Raw genomic sequence first — 23,416 nt, forward strand, 5'->3', positions numbered from 1 at the left:
GTTTGCTTTAATCGCTGCATCAGGAAACATTATTTTACACTTTCGTAACATTTTGTCTAACATACAACACCATGTAGCTCAGCCTGAAGCAGGTCTATTATTAGCCGAGCTAATGAGTGAGAACTCAGTTAACGCTGCCGTTCATCATGGGTCCAGTGCGTCAATGGAAACCTGAACTGTCATTAAAAAAAAAGGAAACAGGACTATGACAGGTTTCCTCATGCGTCTGCTCAGCTAACAGCGCACTCTTTAGCAGGTTATGTAGCCTTTATAACAATATACATTTGTGCTGAAAAATACTGCTGTCAATAGTAACAATGAGCACTGACAGAAAACTGCACAGACTCTATTGTGTTCCTTTCCTTTAATCACCTCCATCTTTCATCTGCGCTACAGAAGAAAAAGAGCACACACAGAGAGAGAAAGGCTATTGGCTTCCGGACGGAGTAAATGTGTATGTCGTTGAGAAAGGGCATCATCTAAAGACGCTGAGATATTCGAAGTGGAGTGTATACATCTATATAAACATCTTGGGGCAGGCAGCTGCAGGGGGTGTGCGCAGTAAAACACTGGTATGTATTGTTTGTGTTTCTGCACCACTAGCACCATGCAGTGTCATTACATGAGGCAATCTCTTACCTAATCAGCACTGACACACACAGCGGCAAAGCACTCCTCGTCCTCCTCCTCTTCCCTCTCCCCCCTTTCTTTCCCTCTCCTCAGGGGCCAGCCAGCTGATCCTACACCATTTCATTTTCCTCTTTTACTGTGATGGCAAATGGCTGACTGTTATTTTTGAAGACTTTCAATTTATGTTCTTTGGCACTGTCATTGACCAAATGCTATTATTAGCGTATCTTACCCAAATACTGAAAAAATAGGCTATAATCTGCGTGCTGTGACGTATTTTAACTGATAATTAGTGAGACGCATTAAAAATGTAACAATGTGAAAGACCTACTGCTACTACTGCGACTACTTCATGTGTTCATTGTCCAATATTTGCTGTTGCTTCACAGTTTGTACAAATGTGAGCCAAGCCTTCATTTCCAGTTTCCACACACTCTGCTGTGCAATCGCTAATGTACATAAATCACAGAAGACACAGATTGGGTGAGTTGCAGCACTTTGCAGTCTCAAAACAGCGTACAAAACTGAACAAAGCAACAGAGAAAACTTTTCTTTCTTTGGTCGTACCTAGGACCTGCCGAGAGGCTGTCAACAACACAAAACACAATGTGTCTGATTAGTAAAGATGTGAAACCATGCCAAGTCAGCCCAATAAGACACAGACGGCACAGACTTCACTGAGGCTGAGCTCACACAGAAAGCAGATTTGATCACATCTAGTACATCAAATGCCACCAGCAGTATGCAGCGAGACAGCTCACGATTGTTAACACGGATGGCGTTTGCCGATACCATCTCCTCGGCACAACTGTGGAGCTGCGGAGCTCGGCTTGAATCAAACAAAGATGGGATATGATGCAGCTCGCTTGGATCTCCTCTTATGAGAGGTGAAGGGAGGCTGTCAAAAAACACAAAACATATCCAGCGTCTTGCCTCCTCTTACTTTCTGGTATAAGCCAGGAGGAGGAAGAGGAGAAGAAAGGAGGGAGGAGAGGAGGAGGAGGAGGTGGAGGTGGGGGTGCTTGCCTCATTTCTGCCAGTGTGCCCTGTGCGTGTCAGTCCAATATCTTAAAACAACACATGCAAGGCTTTGCTACAGCCAATTACCCAGCTCTTGGCACGGGAACTGAAAAACATCTTCGGAGAACAATAAAGAGAGCTTGGCTTGTTGTGCATGCTGTCAGTAAGTGCTGACAGATTGTTATTTTTAATGAATATACAGCACTTGAATGGCCCATCAAGAGGTCTTTGAGCAAACACTGCTCCTTTGTTCAGAGCATTAATTTTCTATGTAACAGCCAGATATCTTGCAACGAAATTGATATCAAGCACTGTAAAGGAAAAAGCTCAAATCAGTTCATCCCCTTACTTCCTTTGTTGTCCACTACGCATAGAGAGATTTGAATATAAATCTGAGGCAACACACTTTTTTGATTACAAACTTAATGTCTAAAAGATGCTTGATTACACATCATTTCCTGTGCTGGTTCTGGCAAGCAGACATTTCGCTGTTTACCTAGCTCTCCTGCCAGGCTTCCAGCAGAATTTCAAACTGTATATGAAATCCCTGAGCTGAGCCATCTCCAACAAAACATTAAATCAGCCTCACCACCTTTTTTTGAAACACAATAGCCACACTGAAAATACAAGCCAGCCACACCAATGACAGGTTATAGCACCACCTCGCACTGCTACACATTGGCTGAGTGCACGGCCTGAAGCAGCTGAGAGACTAGAGACGGGCATTATGCTCGGGAATCATCTTTCATGACAATTCTTGGTGAGGGAAAGATCTGGCGGAGGCGTCTGGGTGAAAAACAGCAAGATGCCATTTAAGCGCAGCGTGTCAACATTGAATTCCCGAGCACGTGTATTGACAAATCATCCAACAAAGAGGTGTCAGAATGCAGCGAGAAGGGATTTTCCTTAACATTGTCTGGCTACGTATTACTCACAGGGAACCGCCGTTAGTCAAAAACACATTAGTCATTAATGGAAAATAGCAGGGTTACTTACTACATTCCTCTTATCATTTCTCTGCTGCTACCACAGACACCCAGCTAGATTAACACTCGATGGACAGGGTGTGTCATTTGATATGTGACTCTAAGTAATTTTATCCACTGCTGCTCTTGAGATCCCATTCAAATTGAAACACTGTAAAACACCCTGACCTCCTCTGACCCCCCCTGCACTAAGCGCACACACTGTGGATTAAAAAGGACTCTGCATATTTATACAAAAAAGGAAAGATAGGTGCAATTTTAAAAAAACAGCAACAACAAAAAAAAAAAAGAGTACTACAAATATTCTGTTTTAAGCCATGTCTGAAATAATCCTGAAGAAATCAACTTCTGTAAAAACCAGAAACCAAACATTAAGGTGCTTTTCTCTCAGAGCTGTGCTACAGTAGTAATCAACATATAGCCTGTAATGGCAGATCTCTGCAACCTATTGAGGAAGGCTTCAGTCTAAGTGGTGGTTAAAGAAAATCTAAAATCACAACCACTAAGCTACTGGCAGCAGGAAAAGCCACTAAAACATCGGACGTGCCATATGTGAGATGTACAGAGATAAAAAGGTTGCTCAAAAGTGCAAAAGAAGGGCAACGACTTGATACAGTGTATGTCCAGTGAAATCTAAAGCCTCATTTATTACGTTGTGGTTTAACAGGTGTGTTTGCCAGACAGACAGAAATATACATTACCAGAGTTAATATTTTAATTGTATTATTCAACTCACTGTCTAAAATAGTAATAATCTGCAGTATTCCTCAAAAATGTTTCTATGACTATGTGGTGGGTGTATAAGTGTGTTTTCTTCCCTAACCCTCTGTTACTAAACTATAGTGTGTAACAGACATTAAAGACTTAAATCATGTATACATTAACCTTGTTTTTCAGTTCACTGACCTATCTCTCTCTCACTCTCTCTCCACAGATCATTTTCAGGAGACCTGAGCAGGTGGCAATGACTGGATAGCGAGACTAGTGGTGTAGTTGACTGTAAACTTTAAAGTGCCGAAACATGTCCCTGTTAGGTACTTTACAATCACTTAACATAATGTGGTGTCGAGCATAGCCATGTTTTACAATGCAACGCTGCCAAGATCTCAGATAATTCATGAAAAACTTCTCTATACACAGTCGAATATTGTGGCACTTTGACAAGTCAGCAAATGCAGGCTTTGTTGTCAACACTACATTACATTCTTCTTTCCTTGTACTGAAAATAGGTTGGCACTTATGGAGCAAAACAAATGTTTCTCACTCCTTTGATCACTGAGCAGAGTGTTTATTCATTAGTTATGGTGAAGTCCACAACTGTGTGTGCCTGTGTAACCTGTAAGGCACAAGAAAGTGAACATTTCAGGAGTGAGTCATGGACTTTCAATCAAAATGAATCACTATCTTTTAATACACGTGTCTTTTTAAGTTGAAGATGTGAAAAATGACCAGAAAACACATTTAGAGGACAGATTATACTTGATTTCTGTGGCCAAATAATGGCAGTGACTCCTCTTACTATTTAAAAAAAACTTTTAACTCACAATAAATTCTAGCAAGGTCTAACCACTTCACTAAGGAAAGCCAATGTTACTATCCTTGCATATAATGTAGTCACTACTGGTGAAATGTTTTGAACTACTCAGCCTTCCAGAGGAGGAAAAAAAGTGTTCATGCCAATTCTGCTTGTACTATTTGTTGACAAATTTCTCCCATGAACCTTTTACAAGCCCTACATCGTTTTGAAGAGTCAACATGAATGTGCTGTTATCTGATGTTTGCTTTGTTTAAAACCAGCCTCGCAAATAACTCCAAACTGTAGGCTAGGTAATAATAACAGAGCAGAAGTCAAGCACACAAAGACACCAAGTTAGCTTGGCAGCTAACGTTTCCATGAGCTAATGACAATAGCCGAGTGGGCTCAGACTACTCCCTGGAACACATGCACCACACTGGGTAATTCTTAATGGAAACACGCTTGCTGTGAGATATTGCAGGGTTATGTGCACGTTAAAAATGACAAAACATTTAAACAAAAATGAAGTCATGTTGTTTATGTTGCATGTGCTCCGTGCTAACCGGTGTCAACGAGCTGCTCATCTCCAGACATTACACTGCTCCTAACTGGCATTCCCAATCAGTGCTAGTCACTGGCGCTAGCAGCTAGCGTTGGTTCATGTTTTAACCAGAGACAGCAAGGGGCAAACAAGTCTACTGGCTAACCAGCTAGCTCATGCTAATAGGCAAATTAGCCAAATAGCTAGCAAGCACTGGTTGACGTTAACAGTCCAACGTTTACAAACTATTCCCTCATATTTTTTGTTGCAATTTTCCTCCTCGTTTACTGGTAAACGTCAAATGCATAGAAGAAGGCTGGTTGCAGCTCACAGCACTTACCTTGAAGAGCTTGATCTACAACATCTGTGATTTGTTTGATGAGAAACTGCAACAACAAACAATAGCAGCAGCAGTAGGGCCAATTAGCCAACGTTAGTTAGCCAAGTGTCGCCACCACAGAGAGTAGCTGCAGTGCCACCTGTATATCTTTTCTGGTGTCGCTAACGTATAACGGAGCGGACCACGGTGAATATAATGCTGTCATAAATGATGAACTTGAGGATAAAGAGGGAGTAATCGTTGCCGGGATGCTCAGACTAGTGTGTGTGAGAGGCACTCAGCATGACAGCATCCTTCTTCATCTCGGGGTGAGAACAGTTGGGGGGCTCTCAAAGTTCAACCGGTAAAATATCGTCACCCACTGGCCGAAACTGGGAACATACACACACACACACACACACACACACACACACACACACACACACACACACACACACACACACACACACACACACACGCACGCACGCAGTGTATTTTACAGTCTAAAATATTGAATGAAATTAGTAACATGTTCAACACTAAAATTTCAGATTTCAAAGAGCTTTATTAACATGCCACAACCTGAGGGACACACACACTCACACACACACACACACACACACACACACACACAGAGAGAGAGAGAGAGAGCGTGAGAGCGTGTGTTTTACTGTCTAAATTGTTGAATGAAATGAGGAACATTTAACAAGTTCAACACTAAAATCTCAGATTTCAAAGACCTTTATTAACATACCACAACCTGAGGGACACACACGCACATACACACACTATCCGAATCTTAGTAACTTTTAAGGACATTACATAAACATACATACATTAATTTCCTGGAGATTTACCATAACCACTACCTGCCTATTCCTTTTTTTGGAATTGGACAAGCCGTCCCCAATTAAATGGTCCTATGTCCATATGATGTCCCCAAAAGTAGCCTATGACAGATTACATACCCCACACACATGCTCTGTTCATAATGTTAATATTAATGTAATGTTAATGTTATTTTGTTTCATTGACTCTTGATCCTTTGACAATATTGTTATGTCATTCATCACAATAAAGCAAAGCAATTTGAATGTGTGTGTGAGAGAAAGAGAGGTGGTGTGAGAGTCCTCAAGGTGTCTTTTTTGTAGAAACACTTTATCATGTTCTTTATAAACTTGTGACACTGCTGCTCTATATTTGGACCGTCAGAGAGCTCAGGAAAAATAGAAGAGAACAGAAACCCTCAGTGATTTCAGTGAACTGCAGCACTGGATATGCAGTACAGGACAGCAGGCTAACTACTAGATACTAGTTAACAGCATCGAATGAAACTAATATGTTTTTGTTTTTGTTTAAAATGTGGGGGGAAGTAAAGAAAAGAAACACACACACAAAATGAAGCAATACAAACAATACAAACAAATCCTAAATTAACTGTTCATCTAAATAAAGGATTTTTTTCTCTTCTCCTGGGATTTGTTTATGTTTCTGTAACTGGCTAATTTATATATATTTATATTTCATATGTTTCAATTCTTTGTGCATCATCCATATTTGTGTGTGTGTGTGTGTGTGTGTGTGTAGGTATTTTTTTTACATTACATTGGTTATTTTGGTGTTGAAATTAAAGAGAGACTGTGTAAATTAGGTAAAATTGTATAATTTATAACTTTTTACTCATCTTGTACATTCATTAGACCATATTTCAGCCCCAGGAGCTGTGTTTATCTCTGATTTTAGGTGTCAAACTTATGTTACTTTCATGTGCTACATGTTTCTATTGTCTACAGTAAATTTACAAAACATGCCTTAAAGTTTTGATGAAGCTCAATAAAGTGAACTGTGTCGATTGTGTTTGGGGGGAAACGTTTTGGTGGCCTTTTGGTCACTTTTCACAGAGCAGGGCCTTTTTCTATAAGAACCATGTCAATGAAGTGTACTGCATGGTTCTGACCACTAGATGGCACTGGTCTCAAAGACAAGTTATGAAACATTGCACATTTTAAGAAACCCATGTGTTTCAGACTATAATCCATACTGTAATATTAACCTACAAATCACTTCCACCACATTCTCTCTCACTATATTAACTTCATGTGTAACAAATTGTAAAAAGTTCACTTTCTGTTGCTTAATGAAATCCATAGCGGCTGAAGTCATAGGGAGTTTATAGACTAATTTATGATTGTTGGTGTTTTTGAACCTGTGATTTGTACTGCATCTCCTTAGTGACAGCTGAACAATGGGGGCAGGTCTCAGGCCAAGTGAATTGGTGTGACACAGACCCAGCTGGCAATCCTTCCTGTGTGGTGCCATACCACTGGTGAATAGACCTCCATTTATCTTGGCAAGGCTCAAGCAAAGAGTTCCTGTCGAGCTTCTGGATTCTTTTACCCAGGGGGACAGAAATGGCGTCTCAGAGCACAGAGCTCATGTTTCTGCCTCTCAGTGACACTCAGATTACATCACACAGCTCTCACAGACAGGAGCAGTTACTGAAGAGGAGGCTCTTTACTCATTTTTATCTGCAGGAAATCTATAAAATTCTGAATGATTTGTGATAATACCATGTTGAACTTGCAAGTAATCATTACAAGCTGCAGTAAGCACATTGTATTTAATTACAGATTTTTAAAAAAAACATTCCTTCTCTTTTAAGTTTCCTCTCAATTTTCTCCCATGGGTTTATGTTCATGATTTAATTATAAAGCTTTGAATTTGTATGAAAATTTAATTGCAAGTACAAAATAGAATTGAAGCTCCCAAAGTAGTGAACATGTGGATAAAAAAAGTCACAGAGATTTCAAACTATACTGTTTATTTCATATTTCTGCCAACGCTTACAGCAACACAAGACCTTGTCAGATGCGACACATTGCACATACAGTACTCTTACCACTGCTCGAGACATAGTAGTACTAAAGTTACAGTAGCTCAAATACTCATTAGAGGACCAGGAATCACTACAACTCACAAGAAGCTTAATTAAATCTCTCACACAGTTACACGGACACAAACACGGGGACCAACACTATTCAGGAGCTAAAGCATAGTCTGAGGATGAGCTGAACTGTGGTCGTTCTAAGGCGTACTGTAGCTTCTCCACGCCACAGACCACATGCCACAGACCACAGACTTGGACCTTGGATTTCAGCATTGTTGTGTTCTCTCTATCTTCTCTCCAGAAATGGCAGGCGACCTAGCGTGGCGTATATGTGTAGGGGTTATTCATGAGCAGTGAACACACAGAGGCCCGAGGAGAAAGGCCAGCTCAGATGGGGTGCCTGAAGTTCTGGCCAGCAAAACGGGCCTTGTCGCCGAGCTCCTCTTCAATCCTGAATGAGAGTGATGACAATTGATTAAAATGGCTTGATCTGTGGATCTCAGAAAATGTATTTAACCATTAAAAGAATGCTTATATTTTAGGACTGGACTCACCTGAGCAGCTGGTTGTACTTGGCCAAGCGCTCGGATCGGCAAGGGGCACCTGTCTTAATCTGGAAAACAAATTCAATTATTTAAATCTAAATCTGTAATCCAAAGGCGACACTTGAGGTTTCAAAGTCTCAATAATGTCACTAACACCAAACTTATGAAATAATATTGTAAGTTTGTCTTTATTCATTTGAAAAGCTTTACCTGTCCGGTGCAGAGACCGACCACAAGGTCAGCAATGAAGGTGTCCTCGGTCTCTCCAGAGCGATGGCTGACCATCACACCCCAGCCGCTGCTCTGGGCCATCTTGCAGCTAAAAGGAGGGATGCATGTTAGGCCTGTTAACCAGGTAATACTTTGTTTACTGCTTTAGATTTTGGCAACACGTGTCATCACACTGCTGTGTTGTGGACACTCACGCCTGCAGGGACTCTGTGACGGAGCCGATCTGGTTGACTTTGAGCAGCAGGCAGTTGCAGGACTTCTCCGCCACACCCTTGGCAATGCGTTTGGGGTTGGTGACAGTAAGGTCATCACCCACCACCTGGATGCTGGTGCTAGCTGTGAATTTGCTCCATGCCTCCCAGTCATCCTGGTCAAAGGGGTCCTCAATGGACACCACTGAGGATGAAAAAAAAAGAGAGCATGTTAGGGCCATTCGTAAAACTAACAAATCAGCACTGTTACTATTTGTCCATATCTACAGAAAACCTTCAATTACTGATTTTTTTGGCCACTTGGGGGCAGTGGAAACAAGCTGCTGGAAGAAAACTCACTGAAACCAGCAAGATGCAAGTAAGATTAAATAACTCAGTTTCTCAATTATTTGAGGTTTATGCTTTATGCTTTGCTTTTTTCCTGTTGTACTAAATGAATCTCTATAATATCTTAAAACTTAAAAAACATTTTGGGGATTAGTAAGCATTGGACTAAAAGAGAGTTTTGGGCAGTTAAAACCAGAGATAGAGTGTTCAAAACCCACCGGGGTAATCTTTGACAAAGCCCTTGTAGAGGTCAGCCAGCTTGTCAGAGGAAATGTAGCGGCTAGGGTCGTCAGGTGACTTGAAGTCCAGGTCGTACTTGCCACCCTTGTAGAACTCAGAGGCGGCCACATCCATGCCAATGACAATCTTGTCGGTGTAGCCGGCCTTGCCAATGGCATTCTTCAGCAGCTCCAGAGCTGTGACAAAAAGAACGCAAATGTTACAGTAAGAATCGTGGCCAGAGATATTGTTAATAAAATCAAAATGTTCACTTTTAAAGAATGAGTCACCACTTAATACTTTGCAGGTTGACCTGACAATAGAGTAAGTTGCTGGCAGTCAATGCATTCAGTACTGAGCTGAGGCCCTAATTTAGAAATCATGTGCCAGCCTAAGAGTGACATGATTAGTGAGGTCCGTCTTTGGGAGGTCTAAGAATGTAAGCCTTTCAAGACACTCCCTTTTGACTGACACAGTAACAACTTTTGATGATCACTCCCTAAATGTTTCCTAGAAAAACAACTAGTTTAATCAGCCTGATCTCAGTTCTGTTGACTTGTAATGTAACTCTAACAGTACTATGAATAAACAGTGATCATGGTTTTTCTAATTGTTTCCTCTTACCTTCCTTGTTCTCCAGGATGTTGGGTGCAAAGCCTCCCTCGTCTCCTACGTTGGTGGCATCCTTGCCATATTTCTCCTTGATGACATTCTTCAAATTGTGGTAGACCTCAGCACCAATTTGCATGGCCTCCTTAAAGCTGCTGGCTCCCACAGGCAGAATCATGAACTCCTGCATGGCCAGCTTGTTGCCTGCATGTGAGCCACCGTTGATGACATTGAAAGCCTGAAGGGGAGCAGAGAGGATCCATTAATGGAATCATGACTGAATATAATGATTGTTTGGATCAAACATTAATGGCACATGTCTGTTGCATTAAGAGTGTATTTTTGGCAAAGGCCTATAGTACATGACTTAGGTAAAAGCACAGTTATGCTCACAGGCACAGGGAGGATAACTTCAGGGTTGCCAGCGAGGTCAGCAATGTGGCGGTAGAGGGGTACGCCCTTCTCTGCGGCACCAGCCTTGCACACAGCCAGGGAGACGCCCAGGATGGCATTAGCACCAAACTTAGCTGAGGTAGGACAGATACAAATATGTTAATATATTGTGGATATTGAGTCAAGTTCTTTCAGGCATGAAATTCTGAATTTTCCAGGCTAATTAGGCCAAAATCAGTAATGCATGTCCTTGAACACACTGCATGAGTATACATGATGTTTGTATGGTATTATTTTTCTAAAAAATTGTTTGTCATTATCTTTTAAAATAACAGACCCAATCTTGACAAATACAAATCATTAAACTAACTTTGAAATATACAGGACATAACATATTAAAGCTCACAAACAGCACTGATATTACTGAGCAAGTCTTAGTACATAAAGTAGCATCTTACACTTGTTTTCTGTGCCATCCATGTCCAGCATCAGCTTGTCGACCTTCTCCTGCTCCACAACGCTCACCTCCTGGATTTGACATAATAACATAATTTATACTGTATGCTTGAAAATAAAAGATTAACTAGGTAACTTTGGTTTAATTCTTACTAGTCAGTTCAGAAAAACACACTCCAATACTGTTAGAGTCAACAAAGCATCCCAGAATTATACCAATTAAGCCCTCCTAATGCATAACTAATAACTTATTTTTCACAAATGCAATATTACCTTCAAAATACAGGAACCACAACTGTAGGGTACTTACTTAGCTTAAAATTGTAAAATTAGTCAAATATGCAAAAAGAAGAAATTAACTTCTTCGTCAATGTAAATATGAGCTTATTTAACACTTCGAAACAGTAATATTAGTCAAACAGTAAATGGTCCTACCTTGCTAACCAGTGCAGGTGCAATTGTTTTATTGATATGCTCAACAGCTTTTGAGACACCTGCAACGGACAAGCAGACTATAACTGACCCAGGCAGGAGAAGACCATGCAGAGCAGGCAGGACAGATGACCACAGAGCAACTTATCCAAACTTATGTAAAGTAAAAAATATTATTCAGCAATTAAGATGAGGACTGTGTTAAATGAAGAGATCTGGTCAGATCTGATTGTGTTCTTTATTCCGTTTTTCTTTTTAGATCTGTGAACATCTGTTGGTGCCTGCAAAGGTTAGTTTCCATTCTTCATGCTGCTGTGCACAGCAATTTGTAAGAGAGTCAACCTGTTATTCCACACTTTATTTACCTGGTTACACAATGCAGGGGCCAAGAATTCATTTATATATTTAACTGCTCTTTTGACTCCTAACACGAGGAAGACAGACAGAGGAATTGGAAAAGAAGTAAGAGATGAAGACATACAACTGAATGTAAAGTTCTGTCAGCAGAAAAGGAGACAACCAGGGAGTTGAGAGGGGGAATCAATTATGATGTTTTACCTTTGCCCATGTAGCGTGTTTTGTCATTGTCACGGAGCTCCAGAGCCTCATAGATGCCTGTGGAAGCACCGCTGGGCACTGCAGCTCTGAAAAGACCTTGAAGACAGAGAGGACATTTTATTACTGTCATTTCCTGAAGTGCTTTGTCATGTCCAAGAAAGATAGCAAGGACTGAATGCAGTTTGAATGTTATTTTATGTTATCAACCAACTTGTCGGACCTCAATTTATGTGATTATCAAATGGTATATATTTTTTCAGCACATAATCTGCATATGTAAGTATGTTGGTTGAATAATTAAGTACAGGAGGAACTGCTGGTATTCAAGGAACAACAGCCAGTAGAAAGGGACTATGGTATGCCGTCCAATCAGCTGAAAGCATTCTCTGGTCACAGTACTGTTGTTCATCGTTTTTTCCATCCAGAGAGAGAAATAAAGCATGTGGGCAGGAAGTTGTACTGGTTGTACTGCAGCAAGCTGTGATGTAACAGGGGGGGACAGGCTGCCAACTGAGCATGTGCAGTACATTTGTTGAAGGATGCCAAGCCCCACCCATAAATAAGAGGATGGCCGTTTTGGAATCGACCAAGTGAAGAGAAATTGAGGATGAGCATAAATCTATTCAGCTTGCTCAGTGGACCGGCAGTGATGGCGAGAGTCTGAGGGGATTTAGGGCTTAGGACAGGAGGACACAGCCGCTGCCTGGGCCGTGCGTTCAAGCTTAGCAAATCATCTGCATCAAGACATCACCTGGCTGCATCTTGGCGATGCTGGCAACAATCCATCAGTCTATAAACTGAGATGCAGTGCTATCAAATCAAATCTGCTTATACATATTTTATCTGGAGGAAAACTAGGGCCACAATACAATCAAAAGTAGTATGAATTTACAAGCTTTACATAGATATTTATGAGTATACAGTTACGTTTTTATTTTGTGCTGATAACCCTATGCAGAGGACAAAACAGTAACAGTGACTGTAAATGTCTCACTATATTACACTACTGTAATTACATCACGCTAACAACAAGCCCAGGAGGTTTTCTAGTATTTCTCTGACTGAGAGGCAAGCTGGTTACATAACACAGCAAAACACGTTACGATAACTATGACAGACCAGCTCTGGGTGCAGCACTCTCACTCTGGTCTTTGCTGTAATGATGCCAGAACAAGCCTGCCTGACTTAAAAGGGAGAGGGGAAAAAAGAATAAAGGTGGTATTTACAGTAAACTGGAGCACTAAGCAACCACCCCTAACTAATGAAAAACAGCAGGGCTGCAGAACAGAGCAGTCGATTTCCAGCCAATGTATTCAAGGCCATGTAGACTATTCCACTCACTTCCATGTCAATGGTCATTCAGTTTGCTTCATTAACATTCTCAGGACATTTCATTGGCTTGAGCTAGTCCTTTGTTTTAGCTCTGAGAGCAGAACCCACTGACAAAAACTTTCAACAATCTGGCTATTAGTTAATTGAATAAATTGATCTCAACCTTTGGCAAAAGTGTCAAACAGTGCAGCCTTTAAATGTTTAATGCCCGGCAGCTTTCCAAAATATAAATAGATAAGCATAGATTAAATTTACCTGACACCTCTGCTTTGAATGTAACATTGAAGATTCAACTCAGCTCATAGGTTTATAAGAAGTACTACTGTACCTGTCTGTGCCCCCTAACAGGAATCATTACAGTAACACAGTGCTGTACAGGCAGTGTGATATTTCAGGAGCTATTTTCTCTCATTCATCATCTGATCTCATCCACCGGGCCTGCAGCTGGCAGCAGTGCAGCCACACTGGCTGGTCCATCCTAGTCCACAACTTAACTGGTAAATTGAGCAAGATTCAAACTTGGCTTTCAATATGAAACATTACACATACTGTGGAATAAATGCATGTTTTAAGTTATAGATGGACAGGTTGTGCAAGCAGTGAAGTTAGTTTTGTAACTAGAGCTGAAATAATTAGTTGATTGATCAGTTAGTCAATCGACAGAAAACTAAGCAGGAATTTTTTTTATAATTGTCTTTTTCTGCCCTTCTGTATGTGCATGTTTATTATTAATGCTTTCTTTATACAACTGTCCATTGCTACATATACATATGTGTAAACATTTATTATTTTAAAAATGTTTTTGATTAATAATTTAAGTCATTTTTCAAGTAAAAATTGTCCAGTGGTCCCTTGTTCCACCTTCTCAGTTGTAAGGATTTGGTTATTTGTCTCATGTTAGCACATCAAAATACATCAAAACACAAAACCAGTAATTTGAAGATGCCTCCCTCAGGATTTCAGAAATTGTAATAATGTAATAATTATGTTCTATTATTTTATAGAGCAAAAGATTAAATTAATTAAGAGAATAATGGACAGATTAATAAATAAAATCAAAATAATCTTTAGTTACAGCCCTATTTGTAACTAAGGTAGACTGTAGTTGGCTAGCGTAACTTGAGCCAGATGTTTTCTCACTAAATTCTTGACCATCATTATTAAACTTCAAAACATGAAATCATAAATATCAATCATATAGTACCTTTCTTAGTGTACAGGTCGACCTCCACAGTGGGGTTGCCACGGGAGTCAAAAATCTCACGAGCGTGAATCTTCAGGATGGACATGGTTATGGATCTGCAGAAGAAATGACACAGAGGAGACATCAGTATAGTGCTGTTCCACACAGATGCTGGTTATCCTGCACTGTCACTTACTGAATTACAGCTTTGAAGTCAGCAGTGAGTTTGCAACAACTGGAATGCTCAATGACAAACTCAGGAAAAAAGCAATAAAATATAATTAAAAGCTGGAGTTAGAGAATAATAAACTTCCTCTTAAATTCTCCAAACATATACTAACCATGCACACCAACTGACTCAAACAACTGTTGAGGGTTGGTCAGGAAGGCAGAGGTATTAGTCACTAAGGCGTGGCTTATGCAGCAAAAAAAAAAAGAACGTCTCTGCAGGTCCACTGAGTTTACTTAACATATCAGATTTCAACACAGCATTTCAAAATGCTTGCAAAACGGACTTACTGCTGTTAAACAGTGAAGTAAGAATTCTTGATAACATAGTGAGAAGTCTCCATAAGAACAACTTAAGGACGTGGCTTGACACAATACACGTTTGTCTTCTTTTTGTCCATGTATCACTTTACTGATACGTATTAAAAGCCTGAGTAGTGCTCTAATCTCATGGAGCCTTTGTTATCTCTCCAAATTCCAGCAATAAAGGTCAGAGAAGGTATATGCCAGACTGTCTGGCCATAACGCCTGCTGCTCTATTGATTTTCGTTTGTTTTATCCAACTTGCCCTGAATACATGTACTAACTTGCTCATCTACCCACTCTGAATGAGTGAATGCATGAGTGAACTCTGAGTGAGGCCTCTAAATCTAAGATAAAGTGAATACAGCGAGCCCTGCTGAACAAAAGGAAAATGTTATGTTCTCAAAAAAATGTGGAAACTTGGCACACTCACACTGCTTTTTGTCTCTCCAAAAATCTTTCACCATTTACTGGAGGATGGTATCGAACTTCAATACTTTTTTTTAATGACTAAAATGTGTCTGTGGAACTGAATATTGATAACTGTCAAATCTGGCACTGAATATCTGGCCTTGCTTAGTTTTTAAAAAAAATCAGATAGTTATTGATTTAAATCAAAAGTTTAGACTATTTTTAAGTAAAGTTCCTCTAAGGCTTCATGTGTTTAGACAATGTTTAATAACTGTGGCATCTTTTGTTAAGAAAAAAGGGTTTTGCTGAAAAATGTAAGGCATCATATTGGTATTGTAAGTGAGTATCAAAAACTTCAAACAATACACAGCCTTACTGTTTTCAGTTCAGCACAGTCATAATAAAAGTGGCCAAAACAGAATAAGCACACAATAAACTGTATTTCTGTCATGGATGCGTCCACACTACACTTCAATTTCTTATCCTTTTCTGTTTTATCCTGCCAGATAACTGCAACCACACTGGAGAGCAAGGAGTTAAGATGGCAGCACAAAATGGCACCCACATATAAATAAATAAATAAGGACCTTATACATTTTTATGCAGTAGGCTTTCAATTTGAACTAATCCTATTGTTGGGCTGCACAAGGGTCTACCAGCAAGCCATCTGTGTTAACAATAATAATAATAATAATAATAATTCAACATTTCCTTTAAAACTGCAGTACTTCACAGAAAATCTAACAATTGAGGGAGGTATTTGAAACATAGGGGTCTTCTGGAGGTTTTTAAGGCATACACTGAATCACTGGGGGGGAAAAAGGCTCATTGAAACCTGTGAGGCTTTACTACATACAGTAATTTTCCAATAGCCTGTCGACACACCCCCAATGTCTACTGCAAGCAACTGGTAGCTCACTGTCAGCGTGTGTAGCCTCTGACAGTGCTAGACATGTATTCACACCCTTTAAGGCTTTGAATGAACAAAAAGGGACAGTATTACTGGTTCCTTAACAAATTGAAGAGACTGCTGGAAGTTGGGTTTGCAACTTGACGCCCATTTATTTCTCTCTCTCTCACACACACACACACACACACACACACACACACACACACACACACACACACACACACACACACACACTGCAGTTCTTAAATGGAGTGACATCTCGCCAGCTGACGGCCGGGTTTAAAAATAGACGGTGGGCTACAAACTACTCCATCCTGCAAACCTCAAAACCATCAGCTGAAGGATTAACTGGCGCCTGTGAAAAATCGGAAATCAACAATTAAACTATGCGCCAACTCAAGGACTTTGAGGTTATCGTCGAGGATGAAGAACAGACTGTACACATTTATAATTAGAAGAAAAAGTATTTTATATGAAAACACACAGTCTTATAGTCACCCTTTAAATCTAAATAGTTATTTTCTTACCCACTATATGCAGATAAAACGCAGAAAACAGAAGTTAAAGTTACCTTTCCGGCCTAACTGTGTGCAAGGACGGTGCTGTCTCTCTCTCTGTGTGCGCGCAGGCAGGGAAAGCGTTCGTGACGCTCCGATCTCGATGATAAAGTGAACGCGACCAGGAAGGAGCAACACTATTGGTTGGGACTGACCCACGAGGCAGACAGACGATTGCGAGGAGGCACGCACGTTCGCATCACGAGGAGTCAAGTCTGACTTTGCATCCCTGATGAGAGGACGAAGAGGATGCAGGGTTTGTCTCTCAGCGAGAGCATCATTGTGTTTGAAGACATTTTATTCTAAGTGCACAGAGGGCCGAAATGATATTGTTTGAGCTGAATTATGGGAAATGTGGTTTCCATTGGTATAAAGAAGAAAAGAGGCAGTGTTTGGAGAGGGTGACGCAGAGATGAGTACGTGCAGAGAAGCAGGCAGGGAAATCCGTCGCAGTGGTGCGTTAGTGGTCACATGTCTCTTGTGGTCACGTTTTTTGGCACTGACATTTCTTTTCCCATCACGAATTAAAGAAATATATGTGGCTGTGGGGAAATGAATGATTTCTTATACAGGACCAACCCCAGTAAAAGCATTAATGCGGTTATTCGCAGACCAGCTATGTAGGCTTTAAAACTGGTAGAACAATTTGTTTTCGACGTGCAGGCAGGCACATAACTTGTTTCAACCGGATGTAAATAACTATAGTTTAACGTGAAGAGAGGACCTGCGTCATCTCAAACTATAGTTATGTATAAAGACATCTTTCAGTTTCCACCAAATTAAGCCCAGTTTTTATCTTTAATCTAGTAGTCTTTTGACAAGCAGCAGTATTATTTGGAGGTTTCTGTTTAAGTGTTTTATCCCCCATATTCATGTTTCCCATCAGGGAATGTTGAACTACTTATATTTGCATGAATTTGTACAACATGCACTATATTCATTCATTTGGTGACTGTCCGGGTATTCATGTGAAGAGTGCAGAGATGAATCAAGACATGAGTACATAATGGGTTTCCCCGAGACATTTGACGTCTCATAATGACACGACATGGATCCTATGCAGCTGCGCAGTGCAGTGAGTGCAGCATCCATGGCAGATCTGAGCTGGAGATCACAGCCTGCTGCAGTGACCTTGAGGCTCTCGCAGTGTTGTACTCACGTACAGCCAACTGCGCCATCTGCTGTCCAGATTCTCTCTATAAAATGTCTCAGCAACATGTACCTGAAGCAGACATTTCCATGTGGAGGGAGTTCATCAGCAGTGTAGGTACAGAGGAATTTATTTGCTCCAAATGAGCCAAATTTTCAAACACAAGAAGCAGCCTCAAAGATCTATCTGTAGTGTTTTGCTGACGTGATTACACACCTCATTCATCCTGAAGTCCTCAATAGTAAATGGATTTTCTGAATGAGCCAGTGAATGAAAACACAGATAGTCTGTAGGCAAACAAATAAACTTAGTCTAGTCATAGTCTATTCTGAGCTCAGAAAATGAAACTAACTTGTGACTATCATATATGTTTCATAATTTTTAAATTAACTAAGCTATTTAATAACTAACACAATTAGAATATTAATTGACAGTAGACTTACATTTTAGTTGTAGCACTAGACAGTAGGCCTTTTTTACAGTTAGACTCCCAACAGGAAAAGCACACAGGTGTTACTAATATTAATGATGGTGTCTCAGTAACTGCGTGATAAAATTCACAATACCAGGACTCTGAAGCGCCTAAATAGAATTCAGCTATTATTAATTTTATAATTAACACCTGTGCTTTTCATACTGTGAAATGTCAAAATGTCTCCAATGAAAAGGCCTATAAGCTTGAATGAGAAGGGGCTTCATCTGTGGGCTCTAATTGTTAATATGAGGGAACAATTACTAATTTATAACATGAAATACTAACAGTAATTCATGTGCACAGATTAATACAAAAATGACCCCCAGTACCTGCTGTGCTCTGTACAAATCTTTCATGGGCGGAAGATTTAGGAAACTCAGCTCTTATCCGGCAGCTTTCCAGTGAACTAGACCACAAAGTGAACCTCTCATAGCTGCACATTTTTGCCTCCTGGAGCAGGAAACAGGCCTACATTTATAACTACACTGTGAGTACCGACATTCATCACAGAGTGGCAGTACTGAGTAATATGAAGAGGTTCTCAGCTGCACAGAAACCTAACATGCTGGTATCCAGATCAAGTACTGGTCCTGGAGAAGATTACTGGGTACCTCTGTATAATAATGGTTGTAATGATTAATAAATGATCTATTAATGCGTTATAGATCAGTTTGAAACATAAATAGGAAAGTGTTTTGGGTTTACGTGTTGTGAAATAGACGTCTGGCTGGTGTTTAGACCTGCAAGACTCTTGAATTTTCTTTTTAGTTACTTAATTAATCAGGACAACCTATCCAATGTACTGTTTTACCTTTGACCTTCTGGAAAATAACTGCAGAGCAAACCTAAATCAATTTAAATGATAAAAATGAAAACAACTTATTATTTACAACTGCAGACATGATGGGCTGTGGTAAAAACATTATTTGTATTGACATGTTTAACATTTAAAATAGCAAAATAAATAAATAATAAATATTTTGTCATCCTGTTTGTTCATACGGTGTATTGCATGTCTGTACTTCCAGAGAGAAGTACAGACTCTCTTGCTCTTCCTGAGATTTCGTACATTTTTCCCTGTTAGAGTGTTTTTAGGGAGCTTTTCTTAATCCGACCCGAGGTTCTAAGGATAGAGAATGACGTACTGCTGCAAAGATTGTAAAGCCCCCTGAGGAAAATTTGTGATTTGTGATACAGGACTGGACAAGCAAAATTGACCAAACGTGACCCAGACTTATCTCAGACTTCATTAATGACTAACATTTAGACTATAACTGCAAACTTCATTACTTAGAACATGGGAGAAACCCACAGTCCTTTATTAATGACTTTGTTTAGATTTGTAACTGATTATATTTTTTAATCCACTGACCTTTATGATTGGGGAGGACAGCAAAACAGCAGCAAGAGAGATTTTTCATAATTTCACAAGTTGTTCTTATGACTTGTATTTATAACTATTAAAACTGATTCACATCAGTAAATGTTTTATGAATCACCAATGAAGCCATTAGATACAACTTATTATGGTATTGTTTAATTTAATGTGGTCATTGGTTCAGTTTAACTCTTTTAATTAGATTTCAAGTCACAAATTGACCTTTTCTGAATCAGCCTGGTGGCAGCTGAAGTGTCCACCACCTGAGTGTCTGTGCCTGTACTCCTCTCATCCACCTGTGAAATGGTTGCAGGCAGCTCCACTGGCACTCTGCTAATCTGTTGGTCACCATTAGAAAGCTACACCAGAATGTGAAAAATCATGACAAGAGAGGTGATATGTAGCATGTTCCTGTTGTCAGCCAGTTAAAATACTTACCCATATTTGCCCACTCTGACACTTTTTTAATGTAAAATCTCTTTAGCCTGCTGACCTCAGAGATTCTTCTTTGTCAGAGTGAAAGCTGGTTTGCTGAGTATCTAGCCTCAGTCTGGTGCATATTTTTGAGGAATTGGCCAAATATGAGTTCCTCCCTCTACGCCCTCCGGCACCAGCAGTCTACACCTGCAGTGACGATGCCAGAATGTGCAAGTCAAGCATATTAATCCTCTCAATGTACCGACCACTCACATCAGCTGACAATCTTAATCCTTTAGGGAAAACCTTCTCATGCAGTATGCCCTTATAAAAATGTCTGCCACACTGCCTGGATGTGAGATTAATTTGCACCAGCGGAGCTGCTCAGTGACTCAGACTGTGGTTGCACTGGGCAGCTTCCAGGTGTGAACTTGTGCAGCTGTGCGTTTTGAGAAAAGAGTATTCATGCTCAGTGGAGCCTGGTTAAAAAAAGGAAAATAAAGACTTAAAACCATCAATTCTTTCTATACTTTGGTCTCTCCTGCACCCAACCGGCTCGACCACCAACCAAGATGTTCTCATGCATACAGAATAACTTGATTCACTGTGAATAACCAGACACATTACCACAGTTCAAAGAAACTTCCGCAATTGTCTGAGTTTGGACAATTTGTGCAATATTCAGGTTAATGTCTGGAAGGATGTGTGGCTGCCTGCAGGAAATGTCTCATTATTGCTACAGAGAAGAGTTTATTGTGTTTCACACAAACTAATAAATCAAACTATTCTACTCACATTTTCAATTGTAATATCAAAGCCATTTGACTGTCACACACAAATAAGTATGTTTTGTTTTCTCACTTTTCTGATCCCACTTACTGCAGGATGTTATTGATGCAGGATGAGAGACACTGACATGCATAGACATATCAAAAGTATTTTTCAAAAGTCAGTTCATTGATGTTAATTCGTAGTATCACATTAATGTGAATTAAATATCCCAGCTCAGTTCTTTACATAACACTTTTATCACATTTAAATAGGATTTATTGAGAGAATTTCGCAACAATGAGAAGTACAAAAAAGTTGACAAGAGGTAAAACTAATACTTCATACTTTATTATACTATATTTATACTTTACACACATAATAAACATAAACAGTGCACCGTGCTATCAGAAACAATAGCATAGCATACTGTTACATTAATAACACAAATGCTGCACTTGAATAAGCGTGTGATGGGATAAAGTGTTGAGGCAGTCGAAAACCGTAGATTCTCAGCTGATCGTGAGAGATACTGATGTGTTGCAGTTGTGCAACACATCAGTATCTAATGTCAAGACTAGTATCTGCATGTGTTGTATGGATATATTCATGCAAATAGATGTTTATATATACATGCATTTGTTATATTTAGCACATCTCATGTTTTTAATGATATAATATGTGTTTAGTTTTGTTTTCTACATAGAAAAAGAGACTCAATGATTTTATTACCACATCCAACAGTCCAAAAATTGCCCTCCAGCTCAATGTTGAGTAAAGCAAACTGTAGTTACGACAGCAGTTACTTTTTCTCACGGCTGGTGGGAGCTACTGTATGTAATGCATGAAAAGTCCATGTAACAGCAGCCATGTGGTTTCAGTTGGCCTCTTAACTGTACAGCCATCAAACATCCTCTAAACTAGCTTATTAACCAGCAAGTTATTGGACTTTTAGCCTACAGCGCACTTAGGGTAATGGGAAAAAGAGACCCTCAGTGAAATAAATTCTACCTGTCTCATTTAAAAAGGAAGAAACCACTGTAAAGGTCAAATCCCGGATCACTGTAAATATGGTGCCACCCGAGAAAAATCTGACTTTATTAACTTACTAATCACAGACTTCAGCTTTTTGTTTGGTTCATTGTTGAACTGTCTCAATTTCACAGGATTTTGTCCATACAGTCTGCACCTGAATCATATATGTCAAGCTCATAATATGCAGACTTTAAATTACAAGGCTTGCTCTCGGCTGGCACAGTTACACTATTCAAGCCCCCAAGACCTTAAAAACTATGATTGTCCCTTGAGGCAAAGACAAACACAGTGATTTACTTAGGAAGAAGACATTTCTAAGTACTGGTGTATGGTGTCAAATCCATGGCTTTTTAATGATCTCAGACTTTGTGCATGTAGAAAATACTCGCCTGTCTCTTCACCCGTTAAGGTGAATACTGTTTTCTCCACCTGGGGTTGTTTAAAACGTTTTTCATCAGCTTGTAGGTATTGATCGCCAAACAGGAAAACAACTGGTATCAATAAAGTGCAGGCAATAGAAAGGCCATACACTCCAGTCCAGAGAGGAAGGATGTTAGTGGAACAATGAAAGTCTTAAATCAAGTTAAGTGTCTTTAGTCCTTTGATCACTTTGTAATTTAATCAGTTCTTTTCACACAAATGGGCACAAACAAATGCTTACTCACACAGAGATTTGTATTATTATATTTATGAGGACTCTCTTTGACTAAATGATTTCCTTAATTCCAAATTCATCCCTCCTTCATACTAAATCTCAGTGTTTACACTAAATTAAAGGAGTAATTTTGAGCTATGAACATATTCACTTTCTTGTTGAGAGTTAGATAAGAAGACTGATACTACTCTCTTATCTATCATGTTCCCCCTTGTATCCAGTCTGTATGTTAAATATGAAGCTGTAGCTTATACAGCTTCATATTTAACATACAGACTGGAAACAAGGGGGAACAGGTAGCCTGGCTCTCTTTGAAGTTAACAAAGTTTGCATACCAGCCGCTCTGAAGTTTGCTAATTAATACATTGCAACAGTTAGTTTAATTTATGCACACAAAAATAGTTAAAAGTTTAAGAAAAAAAGTGGTAGTTCATTCTTGTAGAAATGCAGAAGTGCAGAAACAGTTTCAAGAGTCAAGGAAGCCACACCTGACCAATAAATAGTCACACAATAGCACATAACCCACAGTAAAAACGGTAACCATAATGTTATTTTATCACTCCAGTTTTAGTTTAATTTAAAGAGCTAATTAGTGAGCTCTTTTTCAGTCTTCATGTTAAGCTAAACGGCTGCTGGCAGTAGCTTCATATTTAGGTCAATCTTCTCATCTATCCCTCCACAAAAACACAATTGGTGTTTCCCAAAATGTTGAATTATTTCTTTGAAATATGAA

The 23,416-nt window shown here is 39.6% G+C and overlaps 2 protein-coding genes across 3 annotated transcripts in view; both read right to left on the reverse strand.

The window, feature by feature from the left end:
• The window catches only part of rerea (arginine-glutamic acid dipeptide (RE) repeats a), a 131,690-nt gene extending 126,552 nt beyond the window's left edge, over positions 1 to 5,138 (reverse strand). Inside the window, exon 1 of the mRNA XM_062426393.1 lies at positions 5,034 to 5,138. The gene's annotated coding sequence lies outside the window, so the exon portion shown is untranslated. The remainder of the gene's footprint in view (positions 1 to 5,033) is intronic.
• A 2,678-nt stretch (positions 5,139 to 7,816) lies between these two features.
• eno1a (enolase 1a, (alpha)) lies at positions 7,817 to 16,898 on the reverse strand. Of its 2 annotated transcripts, none has more exons than XM_062426755.1 (12): positions 16,820 to 16,898; positions 14,418 to 14,512; positions 11,882 to 11,977; positions 11,327 to 11,385; positions 10,894 to 10,963; positions 10,436 to 10,569; positions 10,058 to 10,280; positions 9,433 to 9,630; positions 8,870 to 9,071; positions 8,655 to 8,763; positions 8,454 to 8,512; positions 7,817 to 8,350 (listed from the first exon to the last, which is right to left on the reverse strand). In XM_062426755.1, exons 2-12 carry the CDS (start codon positions 14,500 to 14,502, stop codon positions 8,287 to 8,289), a joined length of 1,299 nt encoding a protein of 432 aa, XP_062282739.1. In that variant the 5' UTR covers positions 14,503 to 14,512; positions 16,820 to 16,898; the 3' UTR covers positions 7,817 to 8,286. The 2 variants fall into 2 exon arrangements, with proteins under 2 accessions (XP_062282739.1, XP_062282740.1); XM_062426756.1 differs by lacking the exon at positions 16,820 to 16,898 and adding an exon at positions 14,593 to 14,619.
• Between the last annotated feature and the right edge of the window lie 6,518 nt (positions 16,899 to 23,416).

This window comes from Scomber scombrus, chromosome 10, assembly GCF_963691925.1.
Source record: "Scomber scombrus chromosome 10, fScoSco1.1, whole genome shotgun sequence".
NCBI classification, from domain to species: domain Eukaryota; kingdom Metazoa; phylum Chordata; class Actinopteri; order Scombriformes; family Scombridae; genus Scomber; species Scomber scombrus.